Consider the following 25,160-nt stretch of genomic DNA (forward strand, 5'->3'; position numbering starts at 1 on the left):
TCTTACAACCTTTTTTTGTTGTGCAAATCGCGGCAGTTGTTCAGTTAGTAAACCAGTTGTTCAGTGAATCTTGCTCCCCGTTGATTTTGCTTGGTCCGAAGGCCGAAAAACAAGATCACGTGACACACACACACACACACACACACACACACAGGGACACTGCAACCGTCGTAAATACGAGCCAGTTGCCCAGCTTCCAAATTTGCATCACATGACCATGGGGCTGCTGCAATGGCCATAAGGGTGAAAAATGGTCATAAGTGACATTTTTTTCAATGCCATTGTAATTTCAAACAGTCGCTGAATGAACGGTTGTAAGTTGAGGACTGCCTGTACTGAGGCTGCTTTCATTATCTTGAGGGATGCCTGGAAACCCTTTGGGATTTTCCAGGCAGGCGGAGGCAATCATAGATTTATTCCTATACTAGGTGATAACCCGGTGTTGCCCAGGTATTTATTTATAGGGCAAAAATGTCCGGACCAAATGTAATTTCTAATATTGGATTTTCCCCCTTACCAGAGGGAGCTCCCTTGTGGAGTACTGTGAAGCCGTTACCCCATGGCAACTCCACTGTGCTGTACTGTAGAAGCCATTTTACAGCAGTACAGTAGAAGCCATTTTAAGGCACAGCAGGCTGTATCTTAACAGAACACACACCCTGAGGGGTTTTAGGTGTGTCTTACCCCCACAGTATTTGTTTCCCGATAGTAAGTCACCTGTGTACCACGTTTGGCTGAAATTACTTGAGGCGTTCCAGAGTTATGCAGGAACACACACACATACACACACACACGCTGATCTTGGCATATTCAGGTCTTTTCCCGTGTAAAATTGTCTTGGCAACGTTTCGGTGAGGTCTCACTCGCCATCTTCAGGCTGGTGTTTTCGGCTTCGTGTTTGTGTGAGTAAAGTGTGGTCGGAGCTGCCGTCTTTCTATAAATCTTGGTGGGGTGGGTGTGGAGTGCTGGCTTTGTTTCAGTAAGTGGATTGATTGGCTGTGTGGTTGTATCATGATTGGTAGATTGGTGCTGATTGGTGCTGGCTTTGTGTCTGTTGTTGTTTTGTGTTGTAACGGCCTGGGTGGTGGGTGGGGCTTGTTTGTTGACTACTCACACAAACACGAAGCCGAAAACAACAACCTGAAGATGGCGAGTGAGACCTCGCCGAAACGTTGCCAAGACAATCTCAATCTTACACGGGAAAAGACCCGAATACAACAAGACCAGCATACCTACACCCATGAAAATCTACGAGAATATGAATGAATGTCACACACACACACACATTGAACTGCACATTCTATGAAGGGGAAAATTTCAACAGATTGCAATGGGGGGGGAGGGGAAGCAGACTGGAATTTGTGACCTGCAGCTGAATCAGAGAAAGTGCCGAGAGCTCCGTTCCCAACCTTGCCACTTCTCTTCTCCTCAAAGCACCTACCATGCTGTCGTCCTCATCTCGGGAGGCAAAGGGGAGTGTACTTGAGGAGGAGGGTGTCGGGCGATGTTGTTTGTATGAACTAGTTCCATCTGCTAAAAGGAGAATCGGGGGGAGAGAGGTGAGACATTCTGCAACATAACAACATTGCCTTGAAATCACTGAGCCGCTTTGAAAAACATGTCCGGGAAAAAGAAATAGAAATTAATAAAACTCCACACTTCTCCAAATTTGCTGAGTTTTGTGGAACAAAACTATTTTTTAAACAGAAAAAAACAGCTTTAAAATGAAAAGATTTGTCCATCAATAATTCTATCCTCCATGTATTGATCTAGGCCTACATTCTAAATTTATCTCCTGAAAACCCATTTGTCAGGCCTGGAAGCCATCTTGGGCATTGGGCCTTCTGGCCACATTCAATGCTGTGGGAAAATGGGAGAAGGGATTATATAGAGTATGGGAGATATATAGACAAAATAACATTCCTTTCTCAGAGAGTCAAGGACATCTTGCCCTGCATCTGGAGTGGTGTGACTGGGTGGCATCTCCAGTTGGGACGGTGCCTGATTGGACCATGTGATGGACATGTGGGTGCTGGGCAGGGGCTTCGACCTTCTTTTGGGTGGAGAAAACCTGGAAGCTTTCAAATTCAGGTTTCCCCAGATGTGCCAGTAGGACATCTCTAATAAAATGGAACTTTGAGGAACTTCAAGCCTCAGAGTCTTCTTTTGTTGGGGGTCTTACTTTGAGCCCTGACATCTGCGCATTGTGTTGGTGACAAGGAAGTGCTTCTGTGGCAGTCAAGGCAGCCAGGAACATTCACTAAATGGACCAGGAGTCTTTTTTTGTTGGGGGTCTTACTTGGAATCCTGACACAGTTCTTATGCCAACAAAAAGCAAAGTTTGTGCACAACTGTAAAAATCACTGCATAAGATTTAGCAAAAACAAAAGTTAATTTCTCATGATCAGAAAACACTGAACATCAAAAAACAAGGGTAGGAAGGAATTAAAATGAATGTCGTAAGAGATAAAATAGCTAATTGAATCTCTGCCTCCCTACAGCAATATATTATTTATGCATTTTATTTATTTCATTTACATCTGTTATAAACTTCACGTTAGCTTGTTTTCGTAAACTGAGCCATCACTTAAAATATAACAGAACTGAATATTTGTAGCTCGGGGTTGGAACTGTGGGGTTCTTGGTGTTCCCTGAGTGTGACTGTTTTCTTGCAGACATTTCATTACCAAACGAGGTAACCACATCAGTGCTAGCAGGGAATGGGAGCAAGCAACGTCTGCAAGAAAAACTCCAAGCTCAGAGAGCACCAAGGACTCCCATATCTCATAATTATAAAGGATCTCTAGAAATCATCAAATTTAACCCTTCTCCATGCAATGGGAAAGTATCAGCTGACCACCTTCTGCCTAATATTGAGATTGTGGATTTCCAGATGGAGAAAATGGACAACTAGCACATTTCCAAACGGTGGAGATGCCATCAAGGTAGAGACCGGTGGCAGGACAGTGACCCCAAGTCAGTGGAGCTCTTCTGAACAAGGAGAAGCCAGGAAGTGGCCCACTTATACTTTGGAAGGCAGATTCTCACCGGAAAAGAACCTGCAGGCGATTTGTGGATAGAGGCCCAAGAGCTGAAGAAGAAATATCAAGCTCACAGCCTCATTTAAGGAGGAGAGGGTCGTCAACAAAACAAACAGCAGAAAAGCCAGATATTTTACAAAAGATGTCGTGCATAAGCGCACCAACATACCTACCATCCCTGTCTTACTGTCCCCATTTATCTGCATCTACTTCCTTTAGAATAGAATAAAGAAAGGGACCTTGGAGATCTTCTAGTCCAACCCCCTGCCTAGATAGGAAACCCTATACCATTTCAGACAAATGGTTATCCAACATCTTCTTGAAAACCTCCAGTGTTGGGGCATTCACAACTTCTGGAGGCAAGCTGTTCCATTGGTTAATACTCAATGTCAGGAAATTCTAAGTTGCTTCTCTCCTTGACTAGCTTCCACCCATTGCTTCTTGTTCTACCTTCAGGTGCTTTGGAGAATAGTTTGACTCCCTCTTCTTTGTGGCAACCCCTGAGATATTGGAAGATTGCTATCATGTCTCCCCTAGTCCTTCTTTTCATTAAACTAGACATACCCAGTTCCTGCAACCGTTCTTCATGTTTTAGTCTCCAGTCCCCTAATCCTCTTTGTTGCTCTTCTCTGCACTCTTTCTAGAGTCTCTACATTTTTTCTACATCGTGGCGACCAAAACTGGATGCAGTATTCCAAGTGTGGCCTCACCAAGGCATTATAAAGTGGTATTAACCCTTCACGTGACCTTTGTTCATGTTTATGTTCATACTTATAGCTGTTACCCTGTACATGTTTGACAAACAAACAAACGTCCAATGAACTGGGGAAGAACTTTTTAATTGTCAGTGACTGAATCTGTTAAAGAGATCTGGCTACATTTGAATGGAGAATGGAAGATGACTCAAAATAATTTTAAAGATTGATAATTTTGGATGAACCCAGAACTTTTTAAAAATTATTGAGACTAACAGATAAGACAATTAGGCAAGGATTATGAAAGACTGGTTTTATATACGGTAACCTCAGTACTATATGCATAAGGATTGAAACGTTCACAAGAGGAGTGGATTGTGAAGATAGCAGAATTTGTAGAAATGGCAGAACTAATTTGTTTGGTCACGAATAAAAGAATAAGTACTTTTATTAAAGACCGAAAATCTCTTGTAGACTCTTTACTTAACATGGGAAAAAAGGAACCACATAGTATCATCTGAAAGAGGCAGGCGGGATAATAAATTCATTCGTAACTACTGTAAAGAAGACTGGAGGTCACTTCTTCGTATAGCTTTCTTTTTTATTTTTACTGTTAATATTATTTATACCATGAATCGGCTAAGGGTTAAAGATACAAATCATGCAGATTATATTAAAAAGAAACACAACTAGAGAAAATTATCAACCACTTTGTGACAACTCCACAAACACTGGACAACGCTAAATAACATAACTGTAACTTTGGAATATAAATCTGACACCAGATTTATATTAATTTTTATTATAATGGTTTGAATATAACCCTCCCAGTGCAATTGAAACAAGAGGGCCAAGCAAATTCATTATTTTTAAGAGGTCAAGTTTGGGATTGTTTCTTCATGGATACTAACAAGGTTGAGAATTTTTGGAGGAAAAAAAAGATACGATAGACATTTCAGAGAAGACAACTTTATTCTACGAGGAAGTGTTCTAATTTACAACTTTTAACAGAACAACTTTGGGAACCTTTTTTTTTCATGGATATTAAGAAGGCTAAGAAGTTCTTGAAGAAAAGAGATTCCATAGACACTCCAGAAAAGAAAAAGACTTTTATTTTATGAAGGTAAGCTGGAGGGAGTGGCTTAAATTTAATGACTTAATTAGTTAGGGTGGATTTTTATAAGTTTGATATATGTATTAAAATAAAGCTCTAAAGTAGTTTTGTATTTATAAATGCATGTTTGTAAATGCATGTTTCCTGTCCTTCTATGTAAAACTGAATAATTCTCGAAGTTTGTAAAATATTATTGATCAAATTTGAAAATAAGATAAGAAAAAGATTTTACTCCTTGAGGATAAACTTGAGGAAGATATTTAAATCCAATGAGCTAACTGGAATTAATTGGATTTTTATTGGTGTAATATATATAATTGAATGAAAGCTTTAATGTAGTTTTAAAATGAAGGGGTTTGTTTCCCTTTTACATACGGTGGTTCGGCTCCTACCTCTCCGGCCGGATGCAATATGTGTTGACTGGGGGGCAGAGGTCAACCCCGAGGCCACTCTCTTGTGGGGTGCCGCAGGGGTCGGTCCTCTCGCCCCTTCTGTTCAACGCATACGTGAAGCCGCTGGGTGAGATCATCCGTGGTTTTGGGGTTGAGTACCATCTGTACGCTGATGATACTCAGTTGTACATCTCAACCCCAAGCCACCCCAACGAGGCTGTCGAAGTGATGTCCCGATGTTTGGAAGCCGTCGGGGTCTGGATGGGGGACAACAGACTCAAACTCAACCCCTCCAAGACTGAGTGGCTGTGGCTACCGGCGCCTCGGTTCAGCCAGCTGATTCCATCACTGGCCATAGGGGGCGAACAATTGCCCCCTGTGGAACGGGCGCGCAATTTGGGCGTCCTCCTAGACGCCCGGCTGTCAATGGATGATCATGTGGCAGCCGTGGCAAGGGGGGCGTTCCACCAGGTTCGCCTGGTGCGCCAATTGCGCCCCCTTCTGGACCGTGATGCCCTACGCACAGTCACTCATGCACTGGTGACGTCTCGCCTGGACTACTGTAACGCTCTCTACATGGGGCTTCCCTTGGGACGCGCCCGAAGACTGCAGCTAGTCCAGAACGCAGCCGCGCGGGTGGTCATGGGGAGTACTAGGTACTCCCACGTAACACCTCTCCTGCGCGAGCTGCACTGGCTACCTGTGGTCTTTCGGGTGCGTTTCAAGGTTCTGATCACCATCTTTAAAGCGCTCCATGGCATAGGGCCTAGTTACCTGCGGGATCGCATCCTCCCACATACATCCCTGCGGCCAATCCGCTCTCACAGGGAGGGCCTTCTCCTGGTGCCGTCCACGAGGCAATGCCAACGGGCGACACCAAGGAGTAGGGCCTTCTCTGTGATGGGCCCAACCCTCTGGAATGACCTCCCCCCCGATATTAGAACCACTACTGACCTCCGCTCCTTCCGATAGAAACTGAAGACACACCTGTTCCGACTGGCTGGTTTGGCATAATTTTAACGTCTACCTCCTGGCATACACATTCTTACTGGTTTTTAGAGGGATAGTGTTTTAAATTTAACTTGATATTTTAAACTTTTGTATTGATTTATTTATTAGCTGTACAGTTTGGCATATTTTACCCTCCTCATATACATGTATTTATATAGTTATTTCTACGTTTTAATCTGTTGTATTTTGGTACGGACTGTACACCGCCCCAAGTCCCTTTCGGGAGAGGGGGCGGTATATAAACGCTAATAATAAATAAATAAATATATTATTTGAGCAATTTTTAAGTTTAAAACATCAAAATAGAAAAAGTTTTTTCTCCCACTAGGGATAAAAAAAATTAAAATAAAGTTGAGGTTGTATTGTTATTAGCGTCTACTATGCTAAAGAGATTGGAAGTCAGTGCCTTTTTCTTTCCTTTTCAATCTTTACGCTATATTTTCTCTTTTTTTCTTCTGGTTTTCTATTACTTTTAAAAAATCTTTGTATTTTATATTTTGATAAACTAATAAAAATATATTATATGGAAAAAATAAGTTTCTTCTGATGCTTACCCCAAATTTGTGTCTTGTACAATTCCACCTATTGTTTCTAGTTCTGTCACCTGGAGCATCAGAAAGCAATCAGGCAATATCTTTTGTCTGCCATGCTTTTAGGTATGGTACTTGTGAATCACCATCCTATTTTCCCTTAATCCTATTACCAGAAATCAACTACAGTTTTCAACTATCGTGTTCGTTATTCTATGGACCTACTAGTAATGATTGATGTCCTTAAATATGATCTGAACTATTCAGTACGCTACATGTAGGCTGATTAGAGGGGAACTCTTACTTGCCGTAGTAGCGTGCAATCTATTTTTTGGTTCCTACGTATGTTGGACGATCACGAAGTTGGAATCTAGCTTTTATGAAATTAAACTCTGAATTTTATGAAACTCAGGCTGGAGCTTTCACCTGACAAATCAATGATTGGATTTTCAGAGGAGGCCAATAAACCAAAGTTTTATTTATTCTGTAAAATGCCCTATAATTTTACACAGATTAGACAGAGCAAGAATGATTCAGTCCCAACCTTTGGTGATGGTGGTCACAGCAGAGTACGTAGGTCCAAAAGTAGTTTCCATTCTTGTCTGCAACAGAGAGAGAACGTGTTACTTTCCATCCTACGTGGGTTGAAAACAAGAACGACAAGGAAGGCAGTTGGAGAAAACCCCAGGATGCCTAGTGAGATGGCGGTCAAACCGCACCCTCTTACCCCGTTTGTGTTTTCTGGGAGTGTTACTGTTGGAGTGTTACTGTTGGAGAAACGATTGTAGCGGGTATTCTTGTTGGCACTCATAATCTAGTCCCACAATGGAACATCATAAAAGCTGCTTCTGGTAACAACAAAAGAGAAGTTTCATTCATAAACACAGAAAACAACGTGTGCAAATCCCCCCCGCCCCCAGTTCAACACCATTTTTACAATATCCCCAAGAGATGAGAAGTTTTTGAAGGAAAGAAAGGAAGCTCCTCAATTCCTGAAACGTATCTATAGCTAAGAACTAAACAATGGGAAACAGCAATAAAATTCCAGAAGGTCTGAAATTGTGGCTTGTTCAAGAAAACATGATGTTAAAAATTTATTGGATCTCGTTGTGTTGTGTTTGGGGTATCATGAGAAGAAAATAATGCTTCATAAAATATTTTGTGCAACGGCCAGAAATCATTATGTCATAGAAAGAAATAATCCCATGCATTCGTTTAAGGAACAAGAACAAGGAGTAACGTTTTAGATGCCTGGATTCTTTTGACATACAGGTAGTCCTCGAATTACAACCGTTCATTTAGTGACTGTTTGCAGTTACAATGGCACTGAAAAAAGTGACTTACATTTTTCACCCTTACGAGCATTGTAGCATCCCCAATGATCACATCATCAAAATTCAGACCCTTGGCAATTGATTCATATTTACGACGGTTCCAGTGTCCTGGGGTCATGTGATCCCCTTTTGCGACCTTCTGACAAGCGATAGCAAAAGGGGAAGCCAGATTCACTTAATTAAGAACTACAGTGCTTCCCTTAACAATAATGGCAAGAAAAGTCGTAAAAAATGAGACAAAGCTGACTTAACAAATGTCTCCCTTTGCCACCAAAATTTTGGGCTCAATTGTGGTCATAATTTGAGGGCTTCCTGTATATCCTTATAACATGGAAATGGATGGCTGTGTTAACAGAAATGGATTTCTTACATCAGGGGTGTCCAGGGATGGGGAATTCTGGGAGTTGAAGTCCACAAGTCTTAAAGTTCCCAAGTTTGGACACCCCTTCAACAACGGAAGTATAGATTTATGGTTCTTGTTCTTCACTGAAGATCTGATGTTGAGACGTATGAATTAGTTGCTTACAAGCATGTATCGTGCAACGATTATAATGAAAATGGTCATATTTTACTGAAAGTCTTATATGCTACATACAAAGAGTCCTTATATTTCTTCCCCTATTTTTCCCTTTGTTAAGGGCTAAAACCAAAACCCACAATGAAATAGAGGGAAATGGGTATCAAGCAGCTTTTGAAGCGAACTAGAAAAGGGTTACACCTCCTGGCATATATCTTAACAGCATGTTAAATACAGAACGTTATCAATATTTGATATCCCAACTATATTACAGTTTAATATTGCCCTTCCGGTGACAAATTCGACAGCAGTGGCACCACAATTGAGAAAGCCCAGCCGTCAAGACCAAATTGGTCTTTTCTTTTCCCTTTTTCACCATTTGTTTAATCCTCAATATCTCAGTCTTTGGAAGTCTTTTCTCTCCAACACAAGCTTGCTGCAGTTATCAAAGCCAAGATAGAGGGGTTAAAAGTATTTTGAGGAAAGGAGAAGTGGGACAAGATAGGGTAATGCTGAGGCTTCCATTCCTTGGGAAAAATAAGGACAATTTCCATCCATTGTATGAACAAAGTAGAATGGAAGGCAGAAACCTGGCTGTCTTGCATACTGGTGGATACACAACCCGATGACAAAAATATACTTTCCATGTCCAAATGCACTCTTTTTGGTCTGTAGATTTCATGGTGTTATCAGCCCTGTCTGAGGGCTATAAAAGATGGAAGAGGTGGAGCGACTTTTTAGTATGTATGTATGTATGTATGTATGTATGTATGTATGTATATATGTATGTGTGTGTGTGTGTGTTGTATTTGTACTGATAAATAAATAAAGGGAGACTAGTATAGATCTATTTTGAGCTAATTAGCTCTCATCAGCTAGCCATACCCTTACTGGGATTTGATACTAGTCTCCCTTTATTTATTTATCAGTACAAATACAACACAAATATAAAAAGGCAACATTAAAAATAAAAATATGGTTTTCTGCCTGCATGGTCTTCTGTGATGAGCTGAAGGACAGAAAGAGGGAGTAGTGACCTTCCTCCCATATTTAGGCATACCAGGGGTTGTAATATATATATGTTAGTGGGTTTAAAGGGGTTATTTTAAGCTACCTAAATTAATATCAGCAACTATTAAAACTCCCATTAAATAGCAACATGTTTCATGGCATCAGAGAGGCTATAAACCCCCTTGCCTGAGAAGGCATTCAGGACATACAATCAGACAGAAGGAGTGAGGCTGATGGAGCAGAATCCCGAGCAAAGCTAGCCCTTCAAATATTTCCCATCTGCTGAGGTGGTCAGAATGCATGCCTGAGCATTTTTCAACATCAAAAACTATAGCTAGAGATAAATTTCATGCCATAGAAAAGAGCATTCCTTCAAATCTTCCCCAACTTCACTGGGGTCATGCAGTTTGGTTGGGATGGTAGACTGCCTCTCAAAGGATCCCTCTATTCAAGTACTGAAGTCTGCAGATGATACAACCGTCATTGGTCTCAAATGAGATGAAGGTGAGAGGCTGAACGACTGGCCCTGTGTTGGAGCCAGAACAATCTGGAGCTGAACACACTTAAAACTGTAGTGATGATGGTGGATATTAGGAGGAACTATTTTATCACTTCTTAGACAATATTAGACAATGCAAGTATCAACAGTAGAGACCTTCACGTTTCTGGGTTCTATAACCTCCCAAATGGATACCTAACATTAGAACCGTCATTAAAAACAAAGTATGCTCTTCCTGCGTCAACTCAGAAAGTTCAGACTGCCCCAGGAGCTGTTGATAACAGTTCTACAGAGGAATTATTGAGTCCGTTATTTGTACTTCTATAACTCTGATTTGATATAGCAACTAAACAGGACAGGCACAGACTTCAACGGATAGTTAGGTTAGCAGGAAAAACACCTGCTTGCTTTCCAATGAGGAACTGTATACTGCTTGAGCCAAAAAGAGGAGTGAGAAAATATCTACAGACCCCTCACATCCTGGATATGAACTGTTTCAACTCCTCCCCTTGGAATGACATTACTGGGCATTGCATGGCAAAACAACTAGACACAAAGATCATTTCCCCCTCCATAATTCCCACAGCACTGTCTTATGCCATGGGGTGTCAAACCACCTAAGGTAGTAGGACTGCATTACTATTTTCCTTCTCATCTTTCCTATTACCTACTCCTGTTGGCATCTTAGGACTATCACTTGTTGGTTGCTTCATGATTTATCATTTGTTGTTTGTATGTATACTGAGAGCTTATGCACTGGAAACAAATTCCTTATGTGTCCAATCACACTTGGTCAATAAATAATAAAGAATTCTACATTGGAAGAACCATCAGGCCGAGACGTGAGCCTGGGCCAAACCAGCTGAGATGCTGCTTCTGTTCTCTCAGAGTAATACAGGAACAAGCTGCACAAGGAACTAACCCTCCAGTATCTGCCTATAGGAAGAAGTGAAACTATCTCTATAGGAGGTCTTTATATAGAAGAATGAGGAAGTCCCTTTGCTGACAAGAGTGATGGGGACAGGCAGGAACAGGATAGATGAAAGGAGGAAGTAAGGGAGGGAGGGGTGGGAAAGCGGAAGGATAATGGGACAGGAAGGACTCTTGTGCTCAGCTGCCAGGAAAAGGACTGAGCAAAACCACAAGATCCACTCACTTCAGAATTCAAGCAGCACTCTGGAGGTGCGGATAGGCAGGGAAATCCTACTGTGATCTGAAATTACGGCCTACACAGAGATCACTCATGTAATTTCACCAAGATCAGAAAGAATGGTAAAATTAGGTTTTACCAAAGCTGAGCATGTAACCTTTTTATGCATGCCCTACGTCCTACCTAGGACCTCAGTGGACAAGGATTACTAAAAGTGGAATGAAAATGTTCAACTTTGCTTTTTTTGCCTGTTTCAGCAGCAAAAGTCAAATGAGGGCCTTAATCCTGGCACTAATTTTGTGTGAGAAAAAAATGAACCAGCTTGAGGCTCTGGGGAGTAAATAGTCTTAACGACACACGATGCTTAAAACATCAACATTGTACCTTCACATCTATAACACACACACACACTCATTCACTCACTCAAATAAAAAAAATTAACTGTGGAGACCTTGGAATTTCCTGGGTTAAAAGAAAGTGCATGGAAATTTAGATCTCTAAATACAAGCTTGATATTTATTAGACAAAACATATTTGCTCCCAAGACAGAGGGTTTAAATACCAGCAATAAAGATAAAGATGCCTAAATCCTTAAAAATATTTTAATATGTTAAAAACCCAGGCTCAAAGGGCAACAGCACAGAAACTATTCGCCAAAGGCCTCTTTCAGAATGTTTTCTGCTCCACAGCCAAGCCTTAAAACTTTTGAATTCTCCAGTCATCTCTCTCTCTCTCTCTCTCTCTCTCTTCAAAGCCCAGGCCTAAAACTGCATAGCTTCTAAGGCCAGGCTACTGCTTACACATTCCTTGAGAGTAGCATCCAAACGCTCGTCTCCCTGAATCATGGGGCTGAACCCCTCTCCCCATAATGACTAATGGTGCAGGTTCCTAGATATCCTGTTGCAGTTTATTCCAAATGTATAACTTGTCAAGGGCACAACCCATATCTTTGACATTGGTGTATGCGTCTCATTGATGCAAATGTTTAGCTCAGATGTCCATTTCTGTCTTAGGGACATGCCTCTACTGCCTAGATTTATATGTGTAGGCACCCAAACCACAGATCATGGAAAGCTTAATATGTCTTCAATTGGCACCTGAAAGCTAGGAGAAGCCCACATTCAGGTAACACACACTTGGCACTTAAAAAGACTAACATTATATGCTATCAAGTCATTTTCAACTTTTAATGACTACATAGATGAGCGGCATGGTGGCCTAGAGCTGAAGACACTCACCTCCTGCTCAGAAGGTTGAGAGTTTGATCCTAGGCAGAAGATAAAATATCTGCTGTTGAACTCCACATAGGTGTCAGGAAGGGCATCTGGACAGTAAACGCTCAGCCCCACTCAGTTGCCCCAACTCCACCCCAAAACCAAGGGATTAAAGGATCAGAATAATAGAGTTGGCATTGACCTTGGAGGTCTTTTAGTCCAACCCCCTGCTCATGCAGGAAACTCTACACCATTGCAGACAAATGGTTGTTCAATCTCTTCTTAAAAAACTTCCAGTGCTGGAGTACCCACAACTTCTGAAGGCAAACCGTTCCACTGATTAATTGTTCTGTCAGGAAATTTCTCCTTAGTTCTAGAATCTAGATTGTTTCTCTCCTTGATCAGTTTCCATCCATTACTTCTCATCCTGCTTTCACATGCACGGCTCCCTTCTATGTGGCAACCACTGAGATATTGGAATAATGTTCTCAATTCATCCCTAGTCCTTCTTTAAATTAAAAGAAAAAAAAAGTGACTACATAGATGGATTTCCTCTAAAATAATCCCTCATCTGTTCTTTCATATCTCCCAAAGGTGTATTCCATCCACCTTGCTGCTGGTCATCCTCTTTTCCTTCTACCTTTCCCAACATTACAGCCTTTTCCAAAGAGCTGGGTCTTCACTTAATGTGCCTGAAGTAGGATAATTTACACCTGGTCATTTGTGCCCCAAAGAGCACCCTGGGTTGACTTGTTCAATCATCCATTTCTTTCAGGATACACCAAGAGCGGAAGAGAGCTATTCTGCTTACAACTCAACAGCACAGGAGCAAGAAAACCTCTTGAACTTTGTACCTAAACTTACCTGGCTTGCTTGTATGAAATGTTTGCTTCACCTTTGAGAAGGCAAGAACTTTGCTTAAGTTACTTCAACTAGCCTTTATTTATTCTGGAGGGAGTGGACCTTGTACAAAGACTTAAGAAATGAAAGACAATGCTGTCCAATCTGATACAGACCAGACTGGAATCTGAGATCTTTCAGAGAAGCCTGACTGATGATCCTGCTTGTGTAAAAGGTGGGCCTTCTACATCTTCGGGAGACATTCCAAATGGATCTGAGGCAGATCATTTGAGAGACTCAGAAAAGAGCCAAAGTTCAGTCTCGAATGAAGGCAAATATACGTGGCCCAGGTCAAAATTCCCCTGACATTTCCCTGAACTTCAAGGGGTAAGAATGGCATTCTTGAGTGGCTCTTTATTGCTAACATACTAGGTTAAACAGAGAGGGGGATGAACGGACTGCTTTCTCAAAGCTTCTAAACAAGGAGTGTCATGCTCAATTTTATTGAGAGCCGCATCAGAGTTATGTTTGACCATGGGGGTCAGGCTCCTGAGCCCCATTTTCAGCTGCGACTGCCTCCTGCAACCCTCTGCCAGTGAAAAGGGAGCTGGGGAGGGCCACATGCAGCCCTCCTGAGCTCCATTTTTGTTGGCGGAGGCAGGCTGGCCCTTTGCTGTTTCAAGGAGGATGCCCACTAACAGATGCTGCCAGGATGGATCTGGAATGACAGGTGCTCTTTCAGTGTAAAGACTCCTCCTTGCTGATAGTTAGAATCTTTCCTATTATTATTTGCAACCAAAATGAAGGTTTCCTGTTTAGCTTGTAGAGCTTGGATACATTGAACAAGTTTACCAAGATTGTAAATATTGCAGAATCTACAGCCTCATATGCTACACATCTAAGCTCCATTTCATGCTGAATAAACTAAATTATGAATGTATCTTAAATAGAAAACTACCTTTAGATAGACTTTTACTCCAAAAACATTTATTTATTAAAATAAATTTGTTAAAAACCAAAACAATCATATTTAAATTTTAAAAAATCTGAATTAAATTAGAAAACCCATTTAAAAAAAACACATCAATTTTTATCCGCCTGATGACAGAGGACCAAGGAAGCGCATCAGAGCCCCCTTCCTTCTCCTTTCCAAGCTGGTCCTTGGCAGGCAAAACAGCCAAAAGGTAGAAGGGAGGCATTTATTTTGGGGAGGGGGCGGGAAAACACCCAAAGAACTTCCCACCTTCCGCAAGTGGCCCCCTCCGGAGGTGCTGCGGGACTACAGAGCCCAGAAGCCCCAGCCAAGCGAGACTCCCAGACCCGGCGCTGCTGCTCCTCCCTCAGGGACCCCCGTGACAGGCCGGGGACGTCTCCGCCCCTCGGGCTCTGCGGCTCCCATCGTCCCCGGCCGCAACGGCTGCACTGAGGGGGCTGATGGGAGCTGGAGTCCCCCGGGCATCGTCTCCTCAGCGGCCTGAGGAGGCGCTGGGCCGGGGGCGGCCTCCTCCTCCCCCTCCGGGCCTGTCAGCGCCGCGCTCCCTCCCGCCTCACCTGTGGGCAGCCGGAGCGGCGGGGCCAGCCTGCGTGCGGCCGCCCACCGCATGGCGCCTCTCCGCCGCTTCCCCGCCGCTGCCGCAAAGCGCACAGCCGCCCGTCTCGTCCGCTCCCCTCTCAGCAGCAGCAAGGCCGGAAGTGCCGCTTCCTGAATCCCCCCTCCCCACTCCTGAATCGACGGGATTCGTAGTCCTGGGAAGCGCAGCGTTTCCACAGACCCGGGTCCCGTTAGCTTGCGAGTTGCCTACAACTCCCATAGGGGCCCGCGGTGCAGGGGACTCGCCCGCCCCTTCCGGGTCCGAAGTCTCGCGTTATTACAGTTCTTCTCCCCCAGCCTTTAGGATTTGGAGGAGCGTTTCCCGCCCATCCCGACCTCCGGAGTCTCTTCGCCTCATCCAATCCAATGACCTCCCCGCCTCCCCCCGAGAGGTCGAAGAGGAAGTCCTAAAGCGAACGGCGAATGGACGGGGCCGGTTTAAGAAAGAAGCGAAAGATAGCGAACGTTCATTGGTTACGAAGGGGGGGAGGAATAGAGCAACGGGATTGGCTGGAAATGCTAGCCAATCGGAAAGCGGGAAGCAGTATAAAAAGCGCACGCGTGGGCGATTCGCCCTTTCTTGCCTTTGCTCTGCCGGTGTGATGTGTCTCCTGGGCGGTTGGGCCTTCGACTCGCCTTGTGGCCGGAGGGACACGCCGCCGCGGCGCCTGCCTTTATCCCAAGGCCCCAGGACACCGCAGGGGCTTTTGGTGAGACCAGGCTCACCTCCTATTTGTTTGTTGCCTATATAAGGGGGTGGCCCATATACTGAACGAAGGGCCCATTGGGATCCCCATATCAAAACAACTTACTTTTATGTGCAGCCAGAACCCGAAAATAACATTGGACACAGCACAGGCCTTAAACCAAATGGTTCGGTTGAGATCTGCATACGTGGGACTGATTGGGGTAGATTGGAGGGGTGGATACCGAAATATAATTTTATGCCATTCTATTTTACATATTTATGTATTATATTGTATCTTGTCGTATAACTGTTGTATTTTACCTTACTCTTACTTTAAATTGTTTGTGTAGGATTTTATTGGTCATCTGTGTTTGAACCTTGTGCTTTGATATGGCCTATAGCAGTGTTTCTCAACCTTGGCAACTTTTAAATCCTGTGGACTTCAACTCCCAGAATCCCCCAGCCTGGGGGATTCTGGGAGTTGAAGTCCACAGGACTTAAAAGTTGCCAAGGTTGAGAAACACTGGCCTATAGGCTAATCAAGAAAGCTATAATAATCTCTAGATTAGCCATACCCAGTTCCAGCAGAGTCCCAACTGTTTTGTAATGTAACCAAAACATGGATGCAGTATTCCAAGTGTGGTCTTAACTAGGGTTTTATAAAGTGGTACCAATACCTTAAAAGTGATTTTGATTCTATGCCTCTGTTTATACAGCCAATGATTATATTCGCTTTTTTGGCTGCTGCCACACACTGCTGGTTAATGTTTTAAGGGGTTGCCCCTTAGGACTCCAAGGTATCCCCTATAAATTACTGTTTTTGAGCCAAGTTCCACCTAATCTGTAGTTATATCTTTGGTTTTTCTGCCCAGGTGTGAAACCTTGCTTTTCTCCACAATTTCATTTTCTTGGATAGGGCCCATTGTGCAAAGATCCAAGATCCTTTTGGATCCTGAGCTTGTCTTCTGGGCTATTGGCTATTTCTGCCAGCTTATTGTCACCTACAAATTTGATGAGTTCCCCTTCTATTCTCTCATCTAAGTCATTTATGATGATTATTGGGTCCAAGACTGAACCTTGCAGTAACCTTCCTTCCATGTAGATGTAGTACCATTAAGGATTACTCGTTAGTATGGTTTGCCAGCCAGTTACAAATCCATCTCGGTGTTGCTGTCTATCCCACATTTTTTTCTAGCTTACCAAGAAGTAGGTTGTGGTCTACTTTGTTGAATGCCTTGCTGGAGTGTATATTATGTCCACAGCATTTTGCTGTAGATGTTAACAGATCTCTGTTTCAATTTTTCCAGTATCTTCCCATGCACTTGACATTACGCACGCTGTGAGACCCACAGTCTTGGGTCTTCCTGAATGTTGATTGGTCAATGGTCCTTGAGGGTAATCAACTGAGGAAGCTGAAGTTCCCACAGTCTGGAGTGACGTGAGAGGGACAGGCAAAATGCCCCCTCTTGATGAGAACCTGGAGGATACACTGAGCCATTCCCTACAAGAGCCAGTCAAGAACCGAAGAGCCTGGGAAACTTTCTCAGATGGCTGCTCAGGCTCCCTGGTTGCCCCAAGTGAATCTTCCCACGCACTTGACAGAACAATTGCTGCGAGTTCAACAGAAGCAGAAAAGGGTTTTTTGAAAAATGAACAGAACGTTCCTGTTTCTAACATAAGCAACCTAATGACCGTTAGTGTAATTGTCCCACCTCTAAAATAATGGGACCCTATTCCTTCAGTCAAAAATAGTTGAGGGTGTTCCCTATATATTTTAAAACCAATAAAAATTTTGCAACAAAAAAAAATAGTTGAGAGCACACCACGCAGCTGGTGATGCTTGAAGAAAAGTGCAAGTGAGGAGGAGGACACCAATGGAACAGCGATTTAGAAATTTTGAATCCCATCATTGGCATATCCAGTCAGCACTGAAAGGCATGAAGGTTATGGTAGAGTTTGCTCCTCAGTGAAAGTGACACCCCCAGGTAAGTTGACAGGTAATCCCTGAGACCATGCCAGTGGAATCTAGTGGTGCCTTCAGAGATGGGGGGGGAATGTTGGCTTTACTGGACTTGGGCTGTAGCAGCTGTGTGGAGGGTGCCAATAGCTTTCTGCCAACTGGATGGGGATAATAGCTGAGGGGACCCGGCTCATTCAGTTATAAAATGGGACATTGGAGAGACTAAGTTTCATAGTGTTGCTGGGGATGGAGAGGTCTAACCTAAGTGCCAGCCAATGATGAACTCTTAAATTTTCTGACACCTCGTATGAAAACTGCTTGCAGTTGGTGATTTTAGACATGATCTGAGGCTTGGCATTCATATAATTGGGTCTGAATTGAGATAGGGGAAAATGTTATTTTAGAACAGTTCTAAAATTAGGGCCTCCCACTTGGGCAGATCTTCAGTTTTATACAATGTCTAAATTGTCTGGACTGACTTCTCTGGAATATTTATAGAGTTTTGTGATTGCTGGTTTAAAAAATCAATGGCATTTGTGGTTTTTTTCTTTTTAGAAGCAGATGGAAATAGAAGCCGACAAGTATTGCAGCACAGGTAATAAAATTAAGTTCACTTTTAAGACAGGTTAAAATAGCATTGTTTTCAATTGAATACATTACTAAGATGTTGGAAAACCTTCGATGCCTTTTTTTCCCTAAGGAAGGCTGTATTTGCTGTATATTGAGTCATTGTTGAATACTAGGGCAGTGTTAACATTGGTGTTGGGCAGGGAGGCTAGGAGGAGCCAAATAATAATGGTTAAAAGCTATTCAAATAATCCCATGTATTGTTGTTTTTTTTGCAGGCGGGCTTATAACTGAACTACCTTTCTCAACAAATGAGCCCAGGATCGTTTCTATTTAGGAGTTTAAGTGGTGGCAGGTCTGACATGAGGGATGAAGTGTCCCATGACTGAACCACAGTAGGAGTTGACAAAAGCTGCTTTCTCTTGGAAGTTCTGAGTCATGGAAATGGTGGCAAAGGAGACTTGCAAATTCTTGAATACTTTTCTCAACAAATGGAGCCCAGGACTGTTTCTATTTAGGGGTTTAAGTGTGGTGGGAGATCTGACACCAGGTTAGGCAGGCCTCCCCCACCCAAGAGGGATCCCACGCTCTGCTTAATGACCCACATGTTCATTTAACATTTCATTGGGAGGAATAGAAATGGGGTTAAATGATACTGTTCACCTGCTGGGACAGCCAACCTCAACATGCAAGGCTCCCTTGTAGTTGGATCTCGAGAACCACCTGCATCAATTGTGCATTGTTTACTTTTGTGCAGGCAGAATACCTGCCCTTTGCATTAAATTCAAATACTGCAGGCAGGACAAGAAGGGGGAGAGCTGCTTCTCTGTGCAGCAGTTACAAAAATCTAAGACCACCTCCTGGTGACAACTGAGTGTTGCTTGGAAGAAAGTTTCCAAACAGTAGATTGAAACGGGGGATCCAACATTGGAAATGCATGGTCCTCTGGCTGGCAATGATGGGTTTTTTAATAGTTCTGATATCTTGCAATGTTTCAGTGAATGCTGAATAATTTTGGCCAGCTTAAAAAGACTATATTTTTGAAGATTTGATTTTCAGTCATTTCATTTTTGCTGCCTTTGGTATGAACCATTCCAATATATCTAATCCTTTGCCACTAACTAAATTTTTTAATGAAAAATCACTGAATTTTGGAAGTTCTTCAGTGCCAGTTGTTGCCATTTTATTGTGAAATGCCTATTGTACATCATTTATGAACCCAACCTGTTGTGGCAGATAAACTGTTAATTTGATTCTTTAAGAATAAAGTTTTAACAATTTGGAATGTTGTTTGAACTTTCTAATGACCCTACAGCCTTAGACAAAATGAGTTTTCAGAGATGACTGGGTCAAACTCCACATTCACTTATCTTGGTAAACTCAGAATTACTATGTCGCTATAAGCAATAGCACTCGACTTACATATCACTTCATGGTGCTTTTACAGCCCTCTCCAAGTGGTTTATAGAGTCAGCCTATTGCCCCCAACAATCTGGCTCCTCATTTTACCCATCTCAGAAGGATGGGAGGCTGAGTCAACCTTGAGCTGAATTGCAGCTAGCAGTCAGCTGAAGCAGCCTGCAGTACTGCGCTCTAACCACTGCGCCACCTTGGCTATCCTTGAAGTATGCAAGTGCTTTGAAGGCCAAAGACAAAAATCATTTTCCCCTTCCTGGGTTGGGTCTGTTAATGCTGTCAAATGCTTGACAGAAATGCAGAAGGGACTTAATCTCCCAAGTTGCCAAATTTCAATTGAATAATGATGAAATAAGGACTGGAAAGTGACTGCATCATTTAATTCAGTGGTTCTCAACCTGTGGGTCGGGACCCCTTTGGTGGTCGAATGACCCTTTCACAGGGGTCGCCTAACACCATCGGAAAACATTTTCCAATGGTCTTAGGAACCGAGACACCAGTTTTATAGTTGGGGGTCACCACAACATGAAAAACTATTAAAGGGTTGCGGCATTGGGAAGGTTGAGAACCACTGATCTAAGGGGTGCCTTAAGTTCTTTAGTTAAACCACAATGCAGTGTAAGTAGAGTGTCTCTGGAGATTCCCAGTTACCCGGGTGATGGTTGCCCCAAAGGTGATTTTTTTTAAAAGGCAAATGGACTTGTGTTTTCCTGGAATAGTGCCAACGGGTGTGGAATCTTCTTGGAACTGCTTGAAATGGGTTTCAGCAGCTCCAGCAAGGTTCCTTGCTTTTATCTCCACTATTCCCATGACCCTGAGGGCACAGATAAACCCCCAAGTGGCCTCAACTCTCAGTAAATACTAGGGTAACAACCGGATGACAGCAAGGAATATAAATCCTTCCGTTCACCACCATTCAGTCAGAACTGAAGAAGCTTGGAAGAAGAGAAGCGAAACATGTTCAAGGAAAAACAAAGTCCAGTTGTCTTTAGAAAAAACACTTGGGATTCTAAGAGCCTAAGAGAGGCTCTCTAGCCAGTTAGGAAAAGATTTTAGATTGGCTAGCCCAAAGTGTTTTTTCCCCTGTCCCAAGAGAGCACGCTATGGTTCTCTCCCCCCCCCCCTTGTGTTTTCAGTGTGATGTCCCTGTGGACAGCTCTTTCAGCCAAACTAAGTACAATTAACCTTTTACACTAAATTCCTAGTACAGGGGTGTCCAAACTTGGGAACTTTAAGACTTGTGGACTTCAACTCCCAGAATTCCCCATGCTGGCTGGGGAATTCTGGGAGTTGAAGTCCACAAGTCTTAAAGTTGCCAAGTTTGGACACCCCTGATCTACAGAAATGGGAGAATGCAGCTGAAATTGGATTCAGGCTCTTTTGAAAGCTGAACTTCGCAACCCTTTCAGTCTGTTCCCTGCACCCTTTCTCCATTGCAAAGCACCCGGTTGCTGCTTTAAGGTTGTTGTTTTTTTCTTTCTGAATAGCTGTGTTGATAATTGCATTGCTTTAAAACAGCGTTTCCAACCTTTGGCAAGTTTACTAGTCTTAAAGTTGCCAAGTTTGGACACCCCTGTCCTAGTAGAAAGAGGGCCTTTGGGATCTTTAATCAGGCAGAATGTAAAGTTATTTTCCCTTGGATGGATGCGGTACTACTGGCAAAGAAAGACACTGACTTTTTTAGGAAGGAGGCCTGCTTTTAGACCTTGAGAAGCAAGCATTGTTAAAAAATCGTTTATTATGAGAAACCCCAAAAAGCTATAAACAAGAGCCAACAGTTTTACCTTGGTACATAAATAACACTTTCCAGACACTCAGGAACTGGAGTGGCCTCTCCAGCTACATGGCACCAAAGCCAGGTCGAAAACGGGCTGGGTCCCTGCCAAGGCGGCCCATGCGCTTGTCGGATGGGGGTTGCCAAAGCCAAGCCACCAATGCAGGCCCTTGGGAGTTAAGGCAAGGCTGACCCAACTCCTGCAGTTCTGCATTGCACGCGGTTTCCTCCCGGCTTGTGAACGTACAAGCCACTAAACTGCAAGACAGGCGACATGCATGTTGCCTTTGATGGATTTCTTCCTTGGAGAAGGGCGACAATATTCCCAATTTAGGGCTTGTGTAAAGGACTCTTAACTTAAAACACGTCTGCTGGGCACAAGGAAAACGACATTTAACAAGGAAAGCCCAATAGCAACTTAGCACACGTATCACAAAGCACCTAATCCACGTTGCCCAATACCCTGAAATAAACAGGCTGATAAGATTCGTTTGTCCTCTCCTGCTAAGGTTCGGCTGCTGACTTGACTGGATTGCACCATCAAGCCAGAAGCTGCCATGAAAGAGCTCTACGCTAGTAGCTGCTCCCCAGGTGTGTTCGACTTCCACCTTGGCTGCGCTAGTGGGATTGTAGGAGTTGGCAGTCCTACGCATCTGGAGGGCCACAGGTTGGAGAAAGCTGGTGCAAACAAGGAGCCCCTTGCTAGCAAGTCACAGGGCCAAGTAAAAATGCTGAAGCAACCATGGAAGAGCAGAGCCTGTCCCACAGCTGGACAGGATCCCCTCAGTCAGGGCGGGGAGAGAAAGTGGCCATCCTAATCTCGGGGTTCTACACGCTTCCAGCCTTCTGCTGGAAGAGTTGGCAATAGCACTTGGGTCCTCATTGCCAAACTGAGAAGGATGGAAGGCTGAGCCAACCTTGAGCTGGTCAGGATCGAACTGCTGGTGGGCAGAGTCATCCTGCAATGCTGCATTGTAACCACTGCGCCACCACAACTGCCTGCTACATCTCTGTCCCATCAGCTGGACCCAAGAATTAAGCCTGCTGGAGTACCTCGCTAGCCTTGATCTGGAGAAGCATTTCCCCCACTTGCCATTGGGGGTCTGGGTCCCTCTCCCTTCTTTGGGTGGGCGACAAATGTCCAAGCAGAGGGCCATCAGAGAGCCACATTTTTACCCCCAATGGGGATAGAATTCCTGGAAGGAGATCAACCATCCTTGGGATCAACCACTGGAGAAACATTAAGGAAATGGAAGGACCCAACTTACCCTGATCATGTAAGTTTGCTCCCTTTGTGCTATACTTTTACACACACACACAAAAAAAAGGCACACCCCACTGCGCAGGGAAATTGCCAGAGCCGCAGCACAACAACCAAAGCCAGAGCAGAGGGAACTTTTTATTCTGCCCTGTGGACAGGATGGCTAGCAAACGACGGCCAAGGAGAATCATTGAGTTTGGGTGTTTTGGAAAAAAAAATGTGTTCGAAAAGCTGTCAGCAACAGCGCACACCAAACATTTAAGTTGGATTGTTCAAAAAAAATAAAGAACAGTGGAAATCCCTGTGTTTGGGTACTCATCGAGGCAGTAATGATGAAAGTGGAGCTGAAGTCCCACATAAACAGTCGCTAGATTAAGTCAACCCACGGCAACCGGACCCTCCCTGGCAAGGACTTAGGGGAGGCTCCCCTGTGGCCCCACTCCCGTTGGGGGGCACTCATGCAGAACAATGACACTGAGACTGCGCAAGCCTCTCCCTCCCCCACCCCCAAAGGCCCTGGCCGCATTCAGATTGTCCGTTGCCACTCCTAGCCCGGCTCTCTTTTGGGAAACCAGCCGCCTGCCCCCGGGGAAGGAAAGGAAGCTGCCACCCCCCCCCTCTCCATTTATCCTTCCAAAGTTTCACTTGGACAAAGACAACAAGACACAAGGAAGAGAGTTGTAGAGCTTGTGCGGCAGGAAGGAGGAGAACGAGAGTGGCAGACATGGATGCAGCAGGCAGGGTGGACGGCTTGTGGCAAGTCTCCTTGAAGGGGGGGGGTGGGGTCTGGACGGGACCCCCGAGAGAGATTCTATGAGCGGCAGCAGCCAGCGCCTTTCACCTCCTTCCGGACGTAGTCGTGCAGTCTGAACTGGGGCTCGTTGGGCAGCTTCATGGACCGGTGTTTCAGCTCCCTGGCAATTGAAAACAGGGCTTGGTCAGCTCTCCCATGCCCAGCCAGGCAGCTCCTCCTCTAACCTAACCCTCCTCCCAGAGGGGAGCAGCAGAAACAGAGTGTGAAGTCGGTGCGTGGGGTCTCTAACAATGCTTCCAGCTCTAAGCACATAGCACTTATAAGAAGTATCCTGAATAATGGGGAGCGAGCTTTCTATAATCTTCTCCACTGTCCTCAACACTCTCTGTAGGGACTTTCTATCTGAGGTGTTGCTGCCATCAAGCCAAACAGGGGTGCAGTTTGAAGTCTGGTCCAAAGCCACCCAGCCAGCTTTCATGCCTAAAGCAGGACTAGAACTCCTAGCCTTCTGGTTTCTAGCCTGGCGCCTTAACCACTAGGCCAAACTCATCCCATAGGCTGCAGTTACCCTCATCCAGTCAGATTTCATGTCTCTTGTCTGCATTGCTCCACATGTCTCTTCATCTCCCAGGATTTCTGATAGAACCATTTTTCCCTCCGAAATGGTGGCGCCATGCTTGACTGCACTCTCAAGAGTGTTTCTGGAATAGCTTTATACCATCTAGCATCAACCTTGTTAACTCTCAAGACTTTTCCGTTATGTATTTTAAAATAGACCGTTATGTATGTGTATATATGTATATACGCATGTATATGTGTCTATATGCATATGTCTCTCCCTCTCCCTCCCTCCCCCATCTCTCTTTCTGAATTTCATTTTTTTAATGTGTGCTAGTGTATTCACAGAAAAAAGTGACAATGAAACTTTATCCTATCCTCTCTTATATGTTAAGGGACCCTGCACTCCCTTTCTACTACTTATTCTGCCAAATGTCAGCAAACAATGTTGTTGGGAACTGTGTGTTGGCAATGGGTTTGCACTTTTGATGGGAAAATCGAAATGAAGGGACTTACTTGGCGATGGCCATGAAGGCTAAGTCCACATTCAATCCGCTCTTGGCGCTGGTCTCCATAAAGGGCACCCCGTATTCCTGCACCAAAGAAACAAGGCATTTGGGGCTCATTGTTTTCCCTCTCCTTCTCAGGTTGGACGTGGACAATCCCACACGGATTCTGTGGTTCCATGTCAGAGCTCTGCACGTATGCTATCCTAGACAGGCTGCCTCAAGAGGTCCCTGGGGTGGAAGTACCTTTTGTACATTGCCACAGTCCAGACATGCTGCAAAAAATTGAATCCTACGATCCTAGGGGTTGGGTGGGACCCTGGAGGTCTTCTAGCCCAACCCCCTGCCTTTGGCAGGAGTCCTCCTACCGTCGCATGGGCAGAGTCATGGACTCTGAGAAGCCAGCAGTTCCACTGAATAGAGCTAATTCTTTCAATGGAAGTCATCATGTGATTTTTGTCTCTTGGCTGCTCGAAAACGGAAGACAGATTGTCATATTTAAGAGAATCACTTTAAAAGGAGTCAGCAGTGTGCGGCGGCAGCCAAATAGGCAAATACAATCCTTGGTTGTATAAACAAAGACTGAGGCAAGACCGAATGCAGTCTGCCACCCCCTGCAAATGCAGAACGAGCACAATTATCTGAATAATTATCTCCAATTTCTTGTAAAGTTTTGATCTCTTCCAGCTGGGCATAGTGCGTAATTTTGCTTGGCACCTTTCCCTGTAATTTTCTAT

At 44.0% G+C, this 25,160-nt stretch overlaps 2 protein-coding genes and 1 long non-coding RNA gene across 6 annotated transcripts in view; 1 reads left to right on the top strand and 2 right to left on the bottom strand.

The window, feature by feature from the left end:
• Positions 1 to 15,137, bottom strand: part of TRAF7 (TNF receptor associated factor 7) — a 51,286-nt gene extending 36,149 nt beyond the window's left edge. Inside the window, exons 1-4 of one of the 3 annotated variants that reach the window (XM_081965363.1) lie at positions 14,900 to 15,137; positions 7,511 to 7,631; positions 7,328 to 7,385; positions 1,442 to 1,530 (exon numbers count right to left, since the gene is read on the bottom strand). In XM_081965363.1, coding sequence (XP_081821489.1) covers positions 1,442 to 1,530; positions 7,328 to 7,385; positions 7,511 to 7,594 — 231 coding nt within the window. In that variant the 5' untranslated portion in view covers positions 7,595 to 7,631; positions 14,900 to 15,137. Of the gene's footprint in view, positions 1 to 1,441; positions 1,534 to 7,327; positions 7,386 to 7,510; positions 7,632 to 14,899 lie in introns of all 3 variants that reach the window. The other 2 variants (XM_081965362.1, XM_081965361.1) reach the window with 2 other exon arrangements.
• Positions 15,138 to 17,430: 2,293 nt separating this feature from the next.
• LOC309398461 lies at positions 17,431 to 22,654 on the top strand. The gene is made up of 4 exons (XR_014176411.1): positions 17,431 to 17,612; positions 18,143 to 18,182; positions 18,433 to 20,782; positions 21,160 to 22,654. It is a non-coding gene; the product is annotated as an uncharacterized lncRNA (long non-coding RNA).
• RAB26 (RAB26, member RAS oncogene family) overlaps positions 21,289 to 25,160 on the bottom strand; it is a 214,351-nt gene continuing 210,479 nt past the window's right edge. For both annotated transcript variants that reach the window (XM_081965376.1, XM_081965377.1), the window contains exons 8-9: positions 24,434 to 24,510; positions 21,289 to 23,519 (exon numbers count right to left, since the gene is read on the bottom strand). In XM_081965376.1, the coding sequence (XP_081821502.1) occupies positions 23,417 to 23,519; positions 24,434 to 24,510 (180 nt within the window). In that variant the 3' untranslated portion in view covers positions 21,289 to 23,416. The remainder of the gene's footprint in view (positions 23,520 to 24,433; positions 24,511 to 25,160) is intronic.

Source organism: Natrix helvetica (genome assembly GCF_964273705.1).
Source record: "Natrix helvetica genome assembly, chromosome: 13".
Taxonomy (NCBI): domain Eukaryota; kingdom Metazoa; phylum Chordata; class Lepidosauria; order Squamata; family Natricidae; genus Natrix; species Natrix helvetica.